General features: G+C 55.3%; 1 protein-coding gene across 1 annotated transcript; it reads left to right on the forward strand.

Moving 5' to 3' along the window:
- Positions 1-434: 434 nt before the first annotated feature.
- Positions 435-20,314, forward strand: TTLL10 (tubulin tyrosine ligase like 10; the record flags this gene model as incomplete). Its single annotated transcript, XM_079698101.1, has 19 exons — positions 435-686; positions 1,108-1,177; positions 1,262-1,791; positions 2,056-2,114; positions 2,421-2,544; positions 2,950-3,089; positions 3,787-4,190; positions 4,648-4,728; positions 4,809-4,941; positions 5,057-5,175; positions 5,257-5,386; positions 6,086-6,157; positions 6,654-6,739; positions 7,071-7,242; positions 8,176-8,347; positions 8,858-8,998; positions 18,928-19,044; positions 19,405-19,498; positions 19,812-20,314. 19 exons carry the CDS (start codon positions 435-437, stop codon positions 20,264-20,266), a joined length of 3,351 nt encoding a protein of 1,116 aa, XP_079554227.1. The 3' UTR covers positions 20,267-20,314.
- Between the last annotated feature and the right edge of the window lie 1,154 nt (positions 20,315-21,468).

The raw sequence follows: 21,468 nt of genomic DNA on the forward strand, positions 1-21,468 counted from the left end.
GGGTTCTGAAAGTCTGTGCTCAGACCAAGGGGAAGACAAGTGGCCTGCAGGTGACCAGGGGCCCCACTGCCCGCCCCCGGCTGCTGCACCCAGCAGGCCCAGGCAGGGGGCCACCAGCCCCTGAGGTCAGGCTGCCTGCCCCTCAGTCCAGGACTTGGCCGGAGGAGCTCTCCGCCCCTCCAGACTAACCGACAGCTACCCTCGGGCAAAGGGGTATCAGACCACAGTCCAGCAGAACGGAGCCCTGCAGGCCCCCAACACCTGGCGCAGGCAGGCACACAGGTGGGAGTGCGTCAGCCTCTGAGCAGGGTCAGGGAGGCCTCCCCACAGTGGGGAATGCCACCTGGGACCCTCAAAGTGAGGGGGCGCTTAAGGGGTGCATTAATTTTCTGGGGCGGCCACAGCAAATTACACAAACTCGGTGGCTTGAAACAATGGAAATGTATTCTCTCACGGTCCTGGAGGCCACCAGCTCCCTCCGGAGGCTCTGGGGCGGGTCCTTCCTGCCTCTCCCGGCCTCTGGGGCTCCAGGCGTCCGGGAGCTTGTGGCCGCATCCCTCCGGCCGCTGCCGCGTCTTCAGCTGGCTTCTCCCCTCTGTGTCTCCTCCGAGCTCCCTCCCTCTCCCGAGGCCACTGGTCGCTGGATTTGGGGCCCATCAGATAATCACAACTGCAAGTTTTTCCAAGTAAGGTCACACCGCACTTTCTGGGCCTTAGGACGTGGACACACATGGCACGGGGGCCACCATCCACCCTACAAGAAGCAAGTGAAGGCTCCCTAAGGAGAGACACCCTGGAGGACAGAGGCAGGGGGCCTGCAGGGCAGCCAGCGGCCCTCCCACAGGCCTGGCCTCCCAGGCCTGGGTGTGAGCCCCTCTCAACCCCTTGGGGAGGCATGTGTTTGCTGAGTGCCCACTTTCTGTTCTGTAAAGAGGCCGTGGTAAGGGGAGATGAAATAGCGCAGGTAAAGCACACTGAGCACAAAAACATAATGGGTCAGGTCTGGGGTCCTGGCACAGATCTGGGGATCCTGAGAAGGCTCAGGAAGGTCCCGGGAGGACGGAGGGCCCAGGTGGGGGCTGTGCCCATGTGCCACCCCTCCTCCAGCCTTGGCCGCTCCCCCTGGTGCCCGGCCTCCTGCCCTTCCCCATCCACCTGCTCACCTCTGGGCCACTGGGTCATGGTTGCTAGGAGACAGTTGCCTGGTCACCACTGTTGTTCCCCTGGCACAGGGCTCACACCACCTTGTCGAGCAGGTAAGAGGGGCAGGCGGGCCACCAGCGGGGGTCCTGGCTGGCCCTGAGGGCCGGGGCCTGCCGTCCCTTGCCCTGCCCAGCCCCCCGGCCCCAGGAGCTCTGTGGGTCCTCTCGGGACTCTGCCCAGGAGCATGAGGGAGGCAAGCGAGGGGAGCGGAGGGGTGCCTGGCTGGGCAGAGACCCACCAGGCCGGGCTGAGCAGGGCAGGCCTCCGGGCGTGGCGGCCCCTCAGGACCAGCTCCTTTGCTCAGGACCAGGTCTGTCTCCCAGGACTGACCCCCAGAAGGGACGGCCTCCTAAAATCTGCGGGGACCCACGTCCCCGCAGACAGCTCAGCCCTGGCCAGAAGGCACCAGCCCGACGAGCAATGTCAGCACCTCCTGAGCACCCCACATCACCGAACGTGTATCTGGAGGAAGGACCTGGCAGGACACGGGTGTCATCGCGTTTTCTTGGATGTTTCCTTCAGGTTCACAAGGGTCTTCCATTCATCACACCGGAGCGCCATTTCCCGCCAGTCTTTTTACCTGACCAGGTAAAAAGTTGATTTAAAAATTCGTAATAAAGTTGTTTCCACCGACCCCACCCTGCAGTCCTCGAGGAGGGCCTGGTGCCATCACCCCCCCACCCCCGTGGCAGGGCCACTGCAACCCGAGCTTCACCACCATAGATAACAGTTCAGGAACACCTTTCAACACAAAGCTTTCTATTTAGAATTAGTCCTTCAGAGAGACTCTGAGAAAGGCAATTGCTCGGCAAAGGCTCTGACCCCTGACCCCCCACCCCCGCAGCCCCGCAGGCCACCATGTCCTACAGCCCGGGGCACCGCGTTCGCCACCACACGCGAGCACGCCCAGGGTAGGAATTTTTTTTCTTAATTTTTGTTAACTTGAATGACAAGAAATGGTCATTCATGGCCTGTTTAATTCTTCGTGGAAGAAATAAGATATACAGAGTTAAGACAGGCAAACAGAGGCACAGGCTTACAAGGCTTGTTCTGAAACCCGGCAACTCCGCGCCCACCTCCCGGCTCCCGTTTCCGGGAGCGCCCGCTGCTGGGTCCGGGTTACCCCGCAGAAGTTACCCTTCGCTGGGCTGTGGGGGCCAGGGGCTCCCTCCCACCCCCCACATTCACACTGTAACCCCCAGTAACGCTCCTTGCAGGCGGGTCACCGCCCTGCCCTCTCCAGCCTCACCGTCGTCACACAGGACCTCCTCCAACATGGGTGACCAGGCAGCTGTGTGCATGTGTCACACAGGCCACTGGTACTCCCAGCCCACTCTGCAGGTGGGGAAACCGAGGCACAGAGCTGATCCACACCACAGCCCCCGCTTCCTCTCCCAGGTCCCGCTCATCTCGGGAATTCCCTGAGGGGGGGGGGTCTAGAGACCTCCCACCATGCTGGGCGGGTCACAGGAGCCTTGCCTCCGGCTCTGAGATGTCTCCCCGGGCTCCCGCTGGGTGCCTTTCCTTCTTTACATTCTCCTTTCCAGCACACTTCCTTGCCTTGAACTTCTCACAAGGCTGTACCGCGTATTTCCATGAGCTCGTCCACCTTGTCTGTCACTTTGTTCTAACCGTCCAGCCCTCTTCTCGGGTGAGGACTCTTGGTCCTGCCCCAGCGTATTCCCAGGGCTGCGTCCCCTGCCTCGGGCTCCGCCACCACCCCCACACCCCGCCCCCTCCTCGCAGGGCCCTGTTTCTCTGTCTCTGGGTGTTGACCTACCTGGGGGCCTCCGTCAGATGTCTGTTGACTCAGTGGCCACTCACGTGGGAGTGCTGGGGGAGAGTACTGACCGTCATCCTCCTTGGGGGCCCCCATCCCCAGCAAGGTGCGGGTCTCCCAGGCAACGCGGAGACGCACGCACACGCGCACACGCACCCTCCCTGTGCTCAGCAGGCTCCTATCCCCAAAGTCATGCTGGACGGGGTCCAGCCGCCACAGAGGAGCCCTCCCGTTCTGGGTGGGGCAGGGCTGGGGAGGAGACTCCAGGTCTTCCTCCTGGCTCGGCCCACCCTTGGCAGGGGGGTGAGACCCCACCCCCACCCCGCGCCCAGCCCACACCCAGGCCCTTGGCAGGGGGGTGAGACCCTCCCCGTGCCCCGCCCCACGCCCACGCCCTGTAACCGTGTTGACAGCTGTTCCCAGTTTACCCTCTTCTGTCCTAAGTGGGGACAAAGGTCTTGGCCAGCATCTTTTGGGTGACCAGCTGGTTTGTTTGCAAAGCGACTGTCCTCTTTGGAGGGCAATCTGCCAGCTCCTGGTATGCAGATGCAGGAGCCCCTCTCTGCCTGCCAGCTCCCAGGGTACTGGCCTTTCCACTGCTTGTGTTTCTTCAATCTTTCGGAAAATCCTAGCCTCCCAAGCAGCCCCCAAACTGGGAAGGACCTGTCAAGGAATGGCTAAAATTCCCTAAAATGTTCCCGAATTAGCCACACAGGAAAGGAGCCCTAGGGAGGCATCATCCTCGAGGCAGGGCCTCCTCACGGCTCCGCCCTGACTCTGGGAGGGGCCTGCTCACCCCGCAGGCCTGACAGCAGCCCTCCTTACAGCCTGCAGGGAGGCCAAGCGCGGAGATGCCGACACCAGATGGATAGTCCCTGCAGGCCCCACAGTCACCACAGAGACGGGAGCCACCCACAAGAGGAAGCCCAAATCCAGGACGCTGGGCGGCACCCCTCCCCGGGCAGGGTGGGCCTGACTGCATGCCCAGTTCAAGGGCTAGGACCACGGGCTGCCCGAAGGGCCCGCAGAGGGGTGGGGGCCGCGTCTTCCCAGAGGTGCCCCCGCCCCAGTGCCCCAGCATCTGCGGCCCGCAGCCACACCCACTTCCTCCACCGCCAGGGACCGCCTCCTCGGACCCAGGTTGGCACAAAGAGAGGCAAGCGGTCAAGGATGGCAGGGGTCCAGCGGAGCCGCCCCCGGGCAACAGGTGAATGCAGCCAGGGCCTCCCCAGGGACAGGCACCCCATCCCCAGGAAGGCCTTCTCACGGGGGGCCCACACAGCCATGCCCTGGGAGAGGGGCCAGCAGGAAACCATGTGCCGGGTGTGGGATCTGGGCCAGCCGAGTAGGGCAGAGGACAGCAGAGTCGGGGTCTGAACGGGCAGAGAGGGGTCTCCCCTCACTGCTGTGGGTCACCCATGACGTTATGATGGACATCGTGACCCCCGCCCTCTGGGCATGTCCCTGCATCATGTCTGCCCCCAGCTCCAGCCTCACACCTCAGCCTCTGCCCCACACAAAGCCCCTGCCCCCTTTCTCCTAGGAGGCCCTCTGATTGCGCCTGAGACTGGGCTGAGATGGGCCGAGACGGCTGGGGGGACTGCCCAGGGGCTCCGGTCAGCTTCTGAGTGGACGCCCCCTGTCTGACCCCACCTCGTTCACAGGCTGGGCCCATGAGAGATCAAGGGGGAGCCACGGAGAGGATGGGCTCCTACGTCAGCTAAGCCAGCTGGACCAAGATGCAGGTGGGCTCGGGCAGGGCCCAGGGAGGGGCAGAAAAGCCACCAGCTGGGCCAGAGCCTCTGACCACCCACTCTGCCCGCAGAGCTGGACGACGCTGACACTGCCAGGCCCCGGGCCGCCCTCCTGGAGAAGCACCCGCTGGAGGGGGAGAAGCAGCCGCCCGGCACCGGGCAGGGCCCCTTCTTCTACATCGGAGGCACCAACGGGGCCTCAGTGTGAGTGGGGCCTCAGGCTGGGTCCAGCCCCACCGCCTGCAGACCCCGGCCCAGCCTCGCTCCGCGGCCCACAGCCCCGCGGCCCCCAGGTCACCGCCGCCCCTCGCCCCTGCAGAATCAGCTCCTACTGCAAAAGCAAGGGCTGGCAGCGCATCCAGGACAGCCGGCGGGAAGACTACAAGCTCAAGTGGTGCGAGGTCAAGTGCAGGGACACCTACTGCAGCTTCCGGGAAGGTAGGGGCGGGGCCGGGCTCAGCGGGCGGCCCTCCACGCGCGCATGCGCGGTCGCACGCTGCCCGAGCTCTGTCGCGCCAGGCGAGCAGCTGCTGTACCAGCTCCCCAACAACCAGCTCCTCACCACCAAGATCGGGCTTCTCAGCGCCCTGAGGGAGCACGCGCGGGTCCTCAGCAAGACCAGCAAGCCGGCCCCCTGCGCGCAGGCCAAGTGAGGATGCCCTGACCCCCCACCCCGGCGGCGCACCCCGCACCCGATGCGTCAGTCGCTGCTCCTGACCGCCCTCCACCAAGTCCGTCCGCCTACCCGCCTTCCCACTGACCCAGCCGCGTATCACCCATCTGTCTCCACCCACAGTACCGGCCACCATTCCAGCCACCCAGCCCACGGCCCCCCAGCGGTCCTCACACGCTCGCCACAGAGCCGCCCACTGGTGTCCTGCATTCAGTCACCACTGCCTACCACACCCAGTGCCGTCCACTGCACACCTATTCCTGCCCCTTGGCCTGCCCCCCCCCCCCCCACCTAGAGCCGTGCCCGACCCACTCGCTGTGCCCACTCCTCTTCCACTCACTGCCCGGCCATTCACACGTCTGCCCGCCCATCCAAACAACCACCTACCATCTGCCTCCCCCGTCCACCCCCCACCAGGCAGGCAGCCACCCACTACCTGGTCATCCACAACACCACCCAATTCTGCCAGCAGTTCTGGTGCAACCCCCTCCAGGCATCCGTCTACCCACCAGACCATTTGCCCATCCACCTACTTCCATCCACAATCCACTTATCCACACACCACCAGTCTACCGCCAAGCCCCCCCACCACTCCCCACCTCTCAACGCCCTCCATCCATTCTCCACACACTGAGCAGCCACTCAGGCCAGGGCCTGTGTCCTCCTGGGGTACAGATCTGGAAAGGACACGACACCCGCCCCAGAAGAGCTCATGTGGAGCGGCCCAGGACGCCTTGGGCCCCAGAGGTAGATGCCCCCAGCCATTCTGCCCTAAACTGAAGGATGGCCTCGTGGTCGGTGAAAGGGGTTAAAGGGCATCCCAGGCCAGGGGATCCATGCCGACCGCTCATTGCAGGCTGGGCACTGCCCTGGCCTGGAGACCCAGCTCTGAACTGACCACTCCCAAAGGCCCGAGAGCAGCAGGGGGAAGAGCAGGGAGGTGGGAGGGGTTGGGAGGTGGGTGAGGCAGCCTGCAGAGAGGCCAGGTGTGCCGAGCCGGAAGAGCGTGCTCCTGGCCAGCGAACAGAAGGTGCAACGGTTCTGCAGAGGAAACGGCTGGGGGCCGGGGGTGGGGGGTGTTTCAGAGGAAACCAAAGGGGGCAGGAGTGCCCGGAGCCCAGCCCAGCTTCCTAGCAGACACTCTCCCTCCAGCCTACCCCAGGTCAGGCTCCCAGAATGGCCGGCCAAGCTGGGGGAGGGGGACAACCCTCCCAGTGTCTTCCCCACCTCCCTGCTTCCCCAGGGTCCTGAAAGTGGAAGACTTTTTCCCAGAGACCTACCGTCTGGACATCAGGGACGAGAGAGAGGCTTTCTTCACCCTCTTTGATGGTGAGAGGCCCCTGGACGCCAGGCCCGCTCTGGGGAGACCGGTGCAGGGCTGGACCAAGGTGGGAGCGTGATTAGGGCGGGGCCAAGGCCCTGGCAAGGCCGAGTTGGGGCGTGGTCAGGGAGTGGAAAGGTGGAGCCAGGGTGGGTGAAGTCAGGGCTGGTGCTGAGGCAATGCTGGGGAGGCTCATGGCCGGACCTTAGTGGAGGCCAAAGCCTGCAGGGGCGGGGCCGTGGCTGGGAGCGGTCAGGGCGGGGCTGGGGCCAAGGCGGGGCTTTGGCGGGGATGGGCGGGGCGAGGCAGGCTCCCTGGCTCGGGTAGCTCTCTCCGCAGAAACCCAGATGTGGATCTGCAAGCCCACCGCCTCCAACCAGGGCAAAGGCATCTTTCTGCTCCGGAACCAGGAGGAAGTCGCCGCCCTCCAAGCCAAGACCCAGAGCATCGAGGACGACCCCATCTACCGCAAGATGCCCTTCCGGGCGCCTCAGGCGCGGGTCGTGCAGAGGTTTTGCGCGCTTGCACCCCGAGGGGCGTCGGCCGGGTGGGGCTGACACAGGCCCGCTGGTGCCTGTGAGGCTCGTGGGCGTCGCGGGGCCCAGAGATGAGTCCTTGGCGGTGGAAGGCTGCGGTGCCCCCAGCTGGGCCCCTGTGTAGCCAGAAGAGGTGGAGTTTTCACATCCAGTCAGGGTCTCAGAGGATATACCCTCCCTCCCCCCACCCCCAAACACAGGAGGCTCCTGGATGGTGTGGGGCAGGAAGGGCTTGGTCAGCTTGTGCCCCAGCCTGGGTCCTGCGCCCTCTGACCTGCAGGAAGCCCGGCCTCTCCCCATCCCCCACCCATCCAGCTGCAGCCTTCAGGCCCACAGGCAGAGCTGACCACCCTGCCTTGCTCCCTCTGCCTCTGGGAAGGGTCCAGACCCTCAGCCTCACACCAGGGGGCACCGTCTAGCCTGAGAAAGGTCCCCTCGGACTTCCCTGTCTGCCAACGCGGACCGCACTCCTGCCACAACTGCTGTCTGCCGCCCCAAGCAGCTGCTCCCAGCCGCTGGGTCTCTAGACCCACAGCTCTCTCCACTGGGATGTCCCCTCCCTGCCTCTCCAAAGCCACCTGCCCTTCAAGGCCCAAGGTCACCCCTCCCTCCTCCTCCAGGCAGTCTTCCCAGCCCATAGGGCCCAGTCTGCTTCTGCCTCCCACGCTTCTAGCGAGGGCTGCACCCTGGGGCGCCCCAGACACACACCAGTGGGCTGAGCTCTAGGGGCCAGGCCCTCCTTCCCAATTCCCTGACGCGTTCAGGCTCGGAAATGTCCCCTGACCAGTGGACACTGCGCCCAGCCAGGGTAGGGGACCCACAGCTCACAGCTGAGACAGGTGGCAGGGGTGCTGAGGAACTGGCAGGCCCAGGTGGGGGCAGGGGCCAGGCTAACCACGCCTCCCCAGGTACATCCAGAACCCGCTGCTGCTGGATGGGAAGAAGTTCGACGTGCGCTCCTACCTGCTCATCGCCTGCGCCATGCCCTTCATGGTCTTCTTCGGTCACGGCTACGCTCGCCTCACCCTCGGCCTTTACGATCCCCATTCCAGCGACCTCGGTGGCCATTTAACCAACCAGGTAAATGCCCCCCACAGGTGAGGGCCCTCCCTGCAGCCTTGGACAAAAATCACTGCTCAAGAATGGGAAAAGAATCCAACTGTGACATGGCCCAGACCCCGAGGTGGCCTGGGCTGCCCCTGCCTGCAGCCAGCACTGCTTCTCACCTTCAGCCTCAGCTGGGCATCCTGGTGAAAAGACTGAGCGCCGTGGCCCCGACCCCCAGCTCTCCCTCTGGGTGTGGATCAGGCCCAGCAGGGGTGGGAGCCAAGGGCAAGGGCCTCCGTGAGGACCTCAGTGCAGGGATGCTGTGGGCAGAGGTCTCCATGGAAGGGTCTCAATGGGAGGTGTATGGGCGGTGGCCCTCCGGGAGGATCTGGGGGTACTTCTCGGGCAGGAGGTGCTGGGGGAGGGGCTCAGTGTCCTGGAGGAGCGGGACCCCTGTGGGGTCTCTGGTGGCCGCGTCGGGGTGAGGCCCTTGTCGGGGCCCCCCGTGGGGGCAGGGCCTCCAGGCGCTGCCCTGCCTCCCAGTTCATGCAGAAGAAGAGCCCCCTGTACCTGCTGCTCAAGGACGACACGGTGTGGAGCATGGAGCACCTTAACCGCTACATCAACGACAAGTTCCACAAGGCCAAGTGCCTCCCCCGGGACTGGGTCTTCACCACCTTCACGGTGCGTGCGCGCCCCGCCCACCGGCGTTGGGAGGGGCCAGGGGTCAGGACCGGAGGGCCTGAAGGCAGGGGGCTCTGGGCCCCAGGCACGTCTGTCCCTGGGCGGGGCTGCCGTTGCGCGTGCGCGCTGCGGTGGGTTCCAGGGACCGTCTCCTCTCCCTCTTTCTGAAACATCCTTCACACGACACAAAAGTCACACCGTGAAAGTACAGTTCAGTGGTTTTTAGTGGATTCTCAGAGTTGCAGGATGACCACCACTCTCTAATTCCAGAACACTGTCACCTCCGCAGAAAGAAACTCGGTACCCACTGCCCCCTGCCCAGCCCCTGGCAACTGCTAATCCACTTGCCGTCCCCTTGCATTTCCCTGTTCTGGACATTTCATGTCAATGGGATCACACAATATGTGGGTTTTCCAGGCTTCTTTCGCTGAGCATAACATTTTCAAGATTCCCTTCGTTTCTTTTTATGACTGAAAACTATTTCATTGTGTAAATGGACCATGATTTATGTGGATAAACATTCGTTAGTTGATAGACGTTTGGGTTGTTTTTACTTTTTGTCTATTATGAGTAACGCTGCTATGAATATTCACGTACATGAACAGATATTTTCAATTCTCTTGGGTATAGGTCTAGGAAGGGAATTGCATGGTCGTAGGGTAACTCATGCTGAACTTTCTGAGGAACTGCCAAACCATTTTCCACAGTAGCTACAAGGTTTCCCATTCCCACCAGCAATGTATGATGGTTCCAATTTCTCTATATCCTTGCCAACACTTGGTATTTTTCTTTTTTTGTTTAATAGTCATCCAGTGGGTGTAAAGTGGTATCTCATTGTGGAGTTGATTTGCATTTTCCTAATGATAATGATATTGAGCATCTTTTTACGTATTTGTCGGCCATTTTTGTATCTTCTTTAGAAAAACTTCTGTTTAGATCCTTTGTTCACTCTTCCTTCTTAGGCTGTAGAGCTCTTTATATATTCTGAATGCTAGACCCTTATCAGATGTGTGATTTGCAAATAGTTTCTCCCATTCTGTGAGTTCTCTTTTCACTTTCTTGATAATGTCCTTTGTTTGTTTTGTTTTGTTTTGTTTTGGCCGTGCCCCTCGGCTTGAGGGGTTTTAGTTCCCCTACCAGGGATTGAACCCCCTGCAATGGAAGTGCAGAGTCCTAACCACTAGACTGCCAGGGAATTCCCCATAATGTCCTTTTTTGCATAGATTTTTATGAAGTCCAATTTATCAATTTTTTCTTTGGTTATTCATGCTTTGATGTCATATCTAAGAATCCATTGCCAAATCCAAGGTTGTAAAGATTTACATCTATGTTTTCTTCTAAAAGTTTTATAGTTTTAGCTCGTTTTGAGTTAATTATTGTGTATGGTGTGAGGTAAGGGTCCAACTTCAGCCTTTTGCATTTGGCTATCCTGTTGTCCCAGGACCATTTGTCAGAGAGACTGTTCTTGGCGCATTTTTGAAAATCAATTGACCAGATATGTATGTGTTTATTTCTGGACTCTCAATTCTATTTCATTGGTGTGTATATCTATCCTTAAGCCAGCGCTACACTGTTTTGGTTGCTGTAGCTTCATTCTCTTAATGTGCTGTATTACATAAATTGATTATCATGTGTTGAATCACTCTTGCATTTCCGGGATAAATCTCACTCAGATATAGCATATTGTCCTTTAAATATGCTGCTGGATTGGGTTTGCTAGTACTTCACTGAGGATTTATGTGTCTACCCTCATAAGTAATATGGTCCACAGCATTATTTGCTTGTCTGTCTGTCTGGTTTTGGACGTGTTCCCTTCTCTTCTATTTTTGGAGAGTGTGTGAAGGGTTAGTGTTAATTCTTTAAATATTTGGAAGAATTCACCAGTGAGGCTACCTTATTGTGGACTTTTCCTTTGTGGGAAGAATTGTTATTTTTATTATTATTACTAACTCAACCTTTATTTATTAGAGGTTATTCAGATTATCTATTCCTTCTTGGGTCAGGCTTATTAGTTTGTCTTTCTAGGAATTTCTCTATTTCTCCTCAGTTGTCTAATTTGTTTCGAATACAGGTACTCATGGTATTTTATGAACAATTATAATCGTTTTCATAATCATTTTCATCTCTATTTAAGTCTTTCTTTCTTGATTTTAGTAATTTGAGTCTTTTCTCCCCTTTATCTTGGTCAATTTAGCTAAAGGTTTGTCAGTTTTGTTGATCTTTGCAAAGAGCTAGTTTTTGGTTTCATTGATTTTCTCTGTTGCTTTCTATTCTCTATTCCATTAATGTCCACTCTAATCTTTGTTATTTCCCTCCTTCTTCTTGCTTTGGGTTTAGTTTTGGTTTGGTTTGATTTGGGTTTTTTGTTTGTTTTTGGTTTTTTTTCTTCTGGTTTCTTAAGGTTGAAGTTTGGGTTATTGATTTGATTTGAGATCTTTCTTCCTGTTTAATGTAGGTGTTTACAGCCATAAATTTCCCTGTGGGCGCCGTTTTCACCGCATCCCATAAGATTTTGTGTGTTCTGTTTTCATTTGTTGATTAAGAGTGTGTTAATTTCCACATATTTGTGAATGTTCTAATTTTCTTTCTCTTGTTGATTTCTAATTTCATTCCATTGTGGTCAGAAAACATACTTTGTATGATTTCAACCCTTTAAAAAGTATTGGGGGCTTCCCTGGTGACGCAGTGGTTAAGAGTCCACCTGCCGATGCAGGGGACACAGGTTTGTGCCCTGGTCCGGGAAGATCCCACTTGCCACGGAGCGGCTGGGCCCTTGAGCCATGGCTGCTGAGCCTGCGTGTCTGGAGCCTGTGCTCTGCAACGGGAGAGGCCACAACAGTGAGAGGCCCACGTACCGCAAAAAAAAAAAAAAAAAAAGTATTGAAACTTGTTTTATGTTCTAACGCATTGTCTATCCTGAAAAATGTTCCATGCACACTTGAAAATAATGTGTATTCCGCTGTTGGGTGGAGTGTTCTATAGATGTCTTTTAGGTCTAGTTGGTTTATAGTGTTGTTCAAGTCTTCTATTTACTTGTTGATCTTTTGTCTAGTTGTTCTATCATTGAAAATGGGATACTGAAGTCTCCAACTATTATTACTGAATTGTCTATTTCTCTTTTCAATTCTGTCAGTTTTTGCTTCATGCAATTTTAGGCTCTGTTGTTAAGTATATGTATGTTTATAATTATTACATATTCTTGACTTATTAGAAAATGTCCTCTTTTTTCTTAATGTCCTCAATTTTTGTCTTAAACTCTATTTTATCTGCTATCAGTATAGACATTCTAGCTCTCTTTTGGTTACTGTTTGCCTGATATATATATATATTTTTAAATTTTATTTATTTATTTATTTTTGGCCGTGTTCGGTCTTCATTGCTGTGCATGGGTTTTCTCTAGTTGCAGCATGCGGGGGCTACTCTTCGTTGCCGTGCGCAGACTTCTCATTGCAGTGGCTTCTCTTGTTGCAGAGCATGGGCTCTAGGCACGTGGGCTTCAGTAGTCATGGCATGCAGGCTCAGTAGTTGTGGCTCAGGGGCTCTAGAGCTCAGGCTCAGTAGTTGTGGCGCATGAGCTTAGTTGCTCCGCGGCTTGTGGGATCTTCCCAGACCAGGGCTCAAGACTGTGTCCCCTGCATTAGCAGGCGGATTCTTAACCACTGCACCACCAGTGGTTATATATCTTTTTTTTATCCTTTTACTTTCAACCTATCTGTGTCTTTGAATCTAAAGTGAGTCTCATAGATAGCGTATGGGGGGGAGGGGAATGCATCCTGACAATCTCCATATTTTAATTGGAAAGCTTACTCCATTTATATTTAATATAATTACTGATAAGTTAGGATTTACATCTGCTATTTTGCTATTTGTTTTCTTTTTTTTTGAAGTTTTGAATTTTATGTATTTTTTATACAGCAGGTTCTTATTAGTTATCCATTTTATACATATTAGTGTATACATGTCAATTCCAATCTCCCAATTCATCACACCACCACCACCCCTGCCACTTTCCCCCCTTGGTGTCCATACGTTTGTTCTCTACATCTGTGTCTCTATTTCTGCCCTGCAAACAGGTTCATCTGTACCATTTTTCTAGGTGCCACATATATGCATTAATATACAATATTTGTTTTTCTCTTTCTGATTTACTTCACTCTGTATGACAGTCTCTAGGTCCATCCACGTCTCTACAAATGACCCAATTTCGTTCTTTCTTATGGCTGAGTAATACTCCATTGTATATATGTACCACATCTTCTTTATCCATTCATTTGTTAATGGGCATTTAGGTTGCTTCCATGACCTGGCTATTGTAAATAGTGCTGCAATGAACATTGGAGTGCATGTGTCTTTTTGAATTATGGTTTTCTCTGGGTATCCCAGTAGTGGGATTGCTGGGTCATATGGTAATTCTATTTTTAGTTTTTTAAGGAACCTTCATACTGTTCTCCATAGTGGCTGTATCAATTTATATTCCCACAACAGTGCAAGAGGGTTCCCTTTTCTTCACACCCTCTCCAGCATTTGTTGTTTGTAGATTTTCTTTTTTTTTTTTTTTAGAAGATGTTGGGGGTAGGAGTTTATTAATTTATTTATTTATTTTTGCTGTCTTGGGTCTTCGTTTCTGTGCGAGGGCTTTCTCTAGTTGTGGCAAGCGGGGGCCACTCTTCATCGTGGTGCGCGGGCCTCTCACTATCTTGGCCTCTCTTGTTGCAGAGCACAGGCTCCAGATGGGCAGGCTCAGTAGTTATGGCTCACAGGCCTAGTTGCTCTGCGGCATGTGGGATCCTCCCAGACCAGGGCTCGAACCCTCACCCCCTGCATTAGCAGGCAGATTCTCAACCACTGCGCCACCAGGGAAGCCCTGTAGATTTTCTGATGATGCCCATTCTAACTGGTGTGAGGCGATACGTCGTTGTAGTTTTGATTTGCGTTTCTCTAATAATTAGTGATGTTGAGCAGCTTTTCATGTGCTTCTTGGCCATCTGCATGTCTTCTTTGGAGAAATGTCTATTTAGGTCTTCTGCCCGTTTTTTTTTTTTTGCGTTACGCGGGCCTCTCACTGTTGTGGCCTCTCCCGTTGCGGAGCACAGGCTCCGGACACGCAGGCTCAGTGTCCATGGCTCACAGGCCCAGCCACTCCATGGCATGTGGGATCGTCCTGGACCGGGGCACGAACCCGTGTCCCCTGCATCGGCAGGCGGACTCTCAACCACTGTGCCACCAGGGAAGCCCCTTCTGCCCATTTTTTGATTGGGTTGTTTGTTTTTTAAATATTGAGCTACATGAGCTGTTTATATATTTTGGAGATAAATCCTTTGTCCATTAATTCATTTGCAAATATTTTCTCCCATTCTGAGGGTTGTCTTTTAGTCTTATTTGTAGTTTCCTTTGCTTTGCAAAAGCTTTTAAGTTTCATTAGGTCCCATTTCTTTATTTTTGGTTTTATTTCCATTACTCTAGGAGGTGGATCAACAAAGATCTTGCTGTGATTTACGTCAAAGAGTGTTCTTCCTATGTTTTCCTCTAAGAGTTTTATAGTGTCCAGTCTTACATTTAGGCCTCTAATCCATTTTGAGTTTATTTTTGTGTATGGTGTTAGGGAGTGTTCTAATTTCATTCTTTTGCATGTAGCTCTCCAGTTTTCCCAGCACCACTAATTGAAGAGGCTGTCTTTTCTCCATTGTATTCTCTTGCCTCCTTTATCAAAGATAAGGTGACCATATGTGCATGGGTTTATCTCTGGGCTTTCTATCCTGTTCCATGGATCTATATTTCTGTTTTTGTGCCAGTTCCATACTGTCTTGATTACTGTAGGTTTGTAGTATAGTCTGAAGTCTAGGAGCCTGATTCCTCCAGCTCCGTTTTTCTTTTTCAAGATTGCTTTGGTTATATGTCTTATATCATTTTGTTTCTCAATTCCACCATTACTGCCTCCTTTTGTGTTAAATATTTTCTAGTGTACCATTTCTAGTGTCATTTCTTTTACTATATATTTTTGAGTTATTCTCTTAGCAGCTGCCCTTGGGATTACCATTAACATCTTAATTTATAATGATCTAGTTTGGATTAATACTAAGTTAATTTCAATAGTATTTTTTAATTGTTCCTATATAGCTCTGTCTCTCCCTTTATGCTGTTACTGTCACAAATTACAACTCTATAAATTGTGTGTCCATCAACACAGATTTGTAATTATTGCTTTACACAATTGTCTTTTAAATTAGAAGGGAAAAAAAGCAATTACCAAAAAATGAATGTGTACTGTCTTTTATATTTAACTGTGTAGTTACTTCATGGGTGCTCTTGATTTCTTCATGTGAATTTGAATTATTGTCTAGCGTCCTTTCATTTCAGCCTGAAGGACTGTAGGGAAGTTCTACTAATGATAATCTTGATAATCTATGGGGGGTTTTAAATATAAATTTATTTATTTTATTTATTTATCTTGGCTGCATTGGGTCTTCGTTGCTGCGTGCGGGCAGCGAGCAGGGGCTACTCTTCATTGCAGCGAGTAGGCTTCTCACTGCAGTGGCTTCTCTTGTTGCAGAGCACAGGCTCTAGGTGCACGGGCTTCAGTAGTTGTGGCACGCAGGCTTAGTAGTTGTGGCTCACAGGCTCTAGAGCACAGGCTCAGTTGTTGTGGCACATGGGCTTAGTTACTCCGCAGCATATGGGATCTCCCCGAACTGGGGCCCAAACCCATGTCCCCTGCATTGGCAGGCGGATTCTTAACCATTGTGCCACCGGGGAGGCCCTAATCTATGTTTTTTAAATTTGGGACTGTCTTAATTTCTTTTTTTTCTTTTTTTTTTGCGGTACGCAGACCTCTCACTGCTGTGGCCTCTCCCGCCACGGAGCACAGGCTCCGGACATGCAGGCCCAGCAGCCACGGCCCATGGGCCCAGCCGCTCCGCGGCACGCGGGATCCTCCCGGACTGGGGCATGAACCTGCGTCCCCTGCATCGGCAGGCGGACTCTCAACCACTGTGCCACCAGGGAAGCCCTCTTTTTCATTTTTGAAGGATGATTTTGCTATATATACAACTCTTGGTTGACGGTTTTATTTTGGTTTTTTTTCCTTTCAGCGTTTTGCATTTGTCATCCCACTGCCTTCTGGACTCCATGGGTTTTTTTGTTTGTTTGTTTGTTTTGTTTTTTAATACATCTTTATTGGAGTATAACTGTTTCACAATGCTGTGTTAGTTTCTGTTGTACAACAAAGTGAATCAGCCATATGCATACATATATCCCCATATCCCCTCCCTCTTGAGCCTCCCTCCCACCCTCCCTATCCCACCCGTCTAGGTCGTCACAAAGCACCGAGCTGATCTGCCTGTGCTATGCTGCTGCTTCCCACTAGCTATCTGTTTTACATTTGGTAGTGTATATATGTCCGTGCCACTCTCTCACTTCGCCCCAGCTTCCCCTTCCCCCGACCCCATGTCCTCAAGTCCATTCTCTATGTCTGCGTCTTTATTCCTGCCCTGCCACTAAGTTCATCAGTACCACCTTTTTTTAGATTCCATATATATGCGTTAGCATACAGTATTTGTTTTTCTCTTTCTGACTTACTTCACTCTGTATGACAGACTGTAGGTCCATCCACCTCACTACAAATAACTCAATTTCATGTCTTTTTACGGCTGAGTAATATTCCATTGTATATATGTGCCACATCTTCTTTATCCATTCATCCGTTGATGGACATTTCCATGGTTTTTAATGAGAAATTGGTTGTTGGTCTTATCGAGGAGCCTTCATGATGAGTCACTTCTCTTTGCTGATTTCAACATCCTCTGTTTGTCTTTTGAAAGTTTGCTTATGATGTGGTGGATCTTTTTGAGTTTATCCTACTTGAAGCTCACTGGCCTTCCTGAACGTGTAGATTACTTTTCATCAAATTTGAGAAGTCCAACTGCCATTATTTCTTTAGATGTTCTTCCTGACTCTTCCTCTGCTCTTTCTGGATCTCCTTATGCATTTTGGTCTGCTTGACGGTGTCCCACAGGTCTCTGTAGCTTTATTTTTCTTCATTCCTTTGACTTTCTGTTCCTTAGACTGGATAGTCTCAATTGACCTACCTTTGAACAACTCCAATGGACTGTTGAACCCCTGTAGTGATTTTTTATTTCAGTTCCTATAATTTTCAGCTCCAGAATTTCTATTCAGCTCCCTTTTATAATTTCTGTCTCTTCACTGGCATTCTCTATTTGGTAAGACATTGTTCTTGTATTTTCCTTTAGTTCAAGTGAGGTCTGCCATGGAACCATCAGACACATCACAACAAGTGACTCCAGTTCTTTGCCAGACAGGTCTATTCTGCTCTCTGCAGTACCGAGAACACAGGCTTTTTTCAAGGCACTGAGCTGGGATGCCAGGGATAAAACCAGGGCAAGTTAAAATGCTACAAAGCTTGCTGTTCTTACCAAGATTCAAGATTTTACTTGAGTACACACTCTTCAGGTTGCTGGACGCCTTTGGTTAATTGCATTTTGAGAAGGTTAATTCTGACAAATTTGGCCAGTTTGGGCTGTTTTTATGTTGTCTCTCTTGAACCTGCTCAGCAAAGCTTCTCCCTGTTGTTTTGCTGAAATGCTCGCTGGAGTGACGTCTATGCTGTCAAACCCAGGGGTCAGTCCAGCCTCTTCTCCCTGACCTGTCAGCCAACTTTGGACACAGCTCCTCACTCCCCATGGCTTCCAGGACCGTGTCCACCACCACCCCCGCCCCCTGTGCTGGCCCCTCAGCTCCACACCGCTGCTCAGGAGGCCCAGGGCTCAGCCTGGCTCTATTCTTTATCTGCTGTACCCACTGGTATCTACTCTGTCTTTATCAGACATCGCCTGAGTTTAAATTCCATCTATGTGCTCAAGACTCCACATGAAACATCCGGCCCTGACCTCTCCCCTGAACTTGAACCATGGCCTATCAGCACCCCATCTGTAAGCTCACAGATGTCTCAGACTCCATGGGCCTCCTCTCCCTCTCCGTTGGTGGGGGCTCCATCCTTCCAGAGTCTCAGACCAAACACCTAGGGATAACCCTGCATTCCTGTTTCCACGACTCACCATCCTTCCTTCAGTCAGCCAGGTTGGCTCTACCCCAACACAGACCCAGCATCCATCCCACCACCTCGGCTTACACAAGCCACCCACATTTCTCACCTGGATCTTTGCAACAGGGCCCTTCAGTCTCTCTCAGCATAGCATCCAGAGGACCCTATTAGGGCACAGGTCAGATATGCCCTCCTGTGCTCCACCTTCCAACAGCTCTGACCTCAGGGTGAAAGGCAATGTCTTCCCATGCCCCCGAGATGTGACTGCTGCCACTCTGGTCTCATCTCCCACTGCTCTCCTAGCTCACTCGAGCCACAGCAGCCTCACTCTGTTCCTCCAACACCTTGGGCACGCTCCCACTTACAGCCGTTGCTCTACCCAGGTGTCCCATCCCCACCCCACAGCTCTCCCCTGCAGTCTTCACCCATTGCTCACTCTCTGGCCCACCCAGATCAGACCCCTTTCCACACCACCCAGAACGTCCCACCTCTCACCCTGCTTCATCTTCTCCATCAGCATGTGTGGCTTCATGTGCTGTGCAGAGTGCATAATGATTTACACATCACAACGGTTGTCTCTCTTTCTCTCCTATGAGTGAGCTGCTCAAGGGCAGAGACTCCTCGTAAGCTCTGTCTACTCTCGACCCCAGTACCTGCCACGCGATAGGAGGTCCACACGTTTGTGAAATGAGTAAAATGAGAGTGAAGGAGTTTCTGGCTGTGAGCCTGTGACCCTGAGAATGTGAAAGTGCGGGCACTGGTGGGTGCGCAGGTGAGGGATGGGGCTGTGGCTGTTCAGGCCTGGAGGGTGTAATCAGGGCCCACAGGTGACGTCCTGTCTCCACCCCCCCCTCCCCCGCCCCACCCACAGAAGCGGATGCAGCAGATCATGGCCCACTGCTTCCTGTCTGTCAAATCCAAGCTCAAGTGCAAGCTGGGCTACTTTGACCTCATTGGCTGTGACTTCTTGATCGATGAAAACTTCAAGGTGCTGCTGAGGCGTCCCGGGGGGCGGGGCGGGGGGAGGTGCCCAGCAGGCAGGTGCAGCAGGCAGGGGCCCTCTGTGCACACCCTGACCACTCAGGCGGGCCCCTGGAGCAGGCAGTTATGCACCCTCTCTAGTCCTGGGGGTGGTGTGTCCACAAGGCTTCGCTCTTCCTGCAGCTGGGGCAGCCCCCAAGGCCAGACTCTCAGACCCTCAGAGTCTTAGCTCCTTGGGCAAATGGGGGAGTGAGGCCATGGAAAAGAAGTGACCTGCCCGGTCACCTGGCTTAATGGGGACAAGGGCCTCAGCCTGCTGCTGGCCAAGTGGTAGGTGGAGAGGGATGCTGAGCAGTGTTGGGCCCAGGTGTGGCTGCTGGAGATGAACTCCAACCCCGCCCTGCACACCAACTGTGAAGTCCTGAAAGAGGTGATTCCCGGCGTGGTCATGGAGACCCTGGGTGAGGCCCCTACCCAGCCCCCAGGACCCTCAAACCGACCCCTCTGCCTGCCCACCCTCTCCCCAAGTTCAGAGATCCACAAACCTAGCTCTCCAGCACCTGAAAGGCTGCATGGCAACCCCACCCTCTGCTCATGCCCCCACCTCCCAGCCAAGGTGATGCCCGCCCACACCTCACCCCAAGCCCGGTCCCACCCCTCACCCCCGTAAACTCCAGCCCCGGGAACGCGATGCCGGAGAGGCTGGGTGCCCGTCCCTCCCTTCCCCCCACGCCTCCTCCGCCCCAGCCGGGCTCACCCCCAGCTCCTCCCCAGACCTGGCACTCGAGACCTTCCAGAAGAGCCTGCGCAGCCAGAAGATGCTGCCGCTGCTGTCCCAGCGCCGCTTCGTGCTCCTGCACAACGGCGAGGCAGACCTGTGGCCGCGCCCGGGGGGCTCCCGCAGCGTCCCCCGCCCGCCGTCGCGGCCGCCGCCGCCCCGGCCCGCCTGCGATGCCGCGCCCGCCGCGCCCCCCGCTCTCCGCGCCGCCGGCAGGCCGGGCGCGCGCAGGCCCGCGCCACGCCGGGGCCCCAGCGGCGCGCCCGGGCCGCCCACCTCCGCACAGCGGCGCCCCCGGCCTCCGACCCCCGGCCCCGACGGCGCCCAGGGCGGGGACCCCGAGGCCCCGGGCGGCGGGCGGCCGCGAGTGGGCGGCGGGGAGCCGGCGCGGGAGCCTTCCCCGGGGTCGTCGGAGGAGGAACGCAAGAACGCGGGCCACCTCGGCTCCTAGCGGGCGGGCCACCGGCGCCCTCGCGGGGACCTATAAAAGCTGCTTTGTTTCAAATGCGACCTCTGCATCTGGTCCGCGGGTTCCCCGCACACCGGGCCCCGAGACCCCCTCCGGCAGCCTCCCTGCGCCCCGTGAGCCGCTACTCCACTGCTGGGGCCCGTGCTTGGGGGGACACGAGGGTCGAGGGATGGGGGTGTCTGCCCGGCAGGAAAGGGAGATGAGGCCCCCCGCGCCCCTGACTCTGCCCACCGTGGGCTGCTTCCAGTTCCTGGGCCCCATCACCTACGGCTCTCGTCCACCCGCCCTGCAATCTCACAACCCCCCTGACCTCTACTGCCTGGGTCGGTGGTCCCCAGGAAAGGCGCCCAGTGTCCCCCAGTCAAGGGTCTAGAGCCTCACGGACCCCTCTCGATTCCCATAGGAAGGCTTCCTCACACCCAGCACGTTCCTCCGAGCTGCGGTCCCCGCCCTGCCCAGGCTCAGCTCCTCTCTGGGCCTTCGGAGCACCAGCGCCCTGAGCTCTCCTCCACCTGCGGCGCCGGACTCTACAGCAGGCAGAGCCCCGCAGAGGCCGGGAGGACCCAGGCTGTGGGTGACGGGCGTATGGTCGTGGCAGGACAGCGCCCTGAGGGAAGTGCCGAGCCAGCAGGTCCCTGTGGGCCCTGTGGGCCCAGCCTCGAGGCTACTAGGAGATTCAGGGCCTCTCGTGTCCACACCCCTGCCACCAAGCGTCCTGGGGCAGCCATAATCCCCTCTCCACCCTGGCTCTCCCCACCCCACCCCCAGCCCAGACCCCAGGGTCTGGGCAGCGCCATCCCTAGGCCCACCCCAGCTGTCACACCATCCCCCCCGCACTCCCTTTCACGTGCCCTGCCCTCACCTCTCCAAACGGCCACCGCCAAGTCACATGCCCTCCTCCTGCCCTGCGCACCCTCGCTCAGTACCTCAGCGGGCTCCACCAAGGTGGGAGGGGCCGCCGGGACCCCTGCTGTGCCCCGCATTGGCGTGCTGGTGGGACCTGAGGGGCAACGACCTGTCCTCCCCCGCTGCCCCCCCACTCCTTTCCCAGGGATGCAACGGCCACAGCACCGCTAGAGGGCGGCAGGCACTGACGGCCGAGCCTCCGGCCAGCCCACTGGAGGTGTGCAGCCAGGGAGCCAGGGAGAGAAGAGCCAGATGGAAAGCGGGGCTCAGCGAGGTAG

Source organism: Hyperoodon ampullatus (assembly GCF_949752795.1).
Source record: "Hyperoodon ampullatus genome assembly, chromosome: 2".
Taxonomy (NCBI): Eukaryota; Metazoa; Chordata; class Mammalia; order Artiodactyla; family Ziphiidae; genus Hyperoodon; species Hyperoodon ampullatus.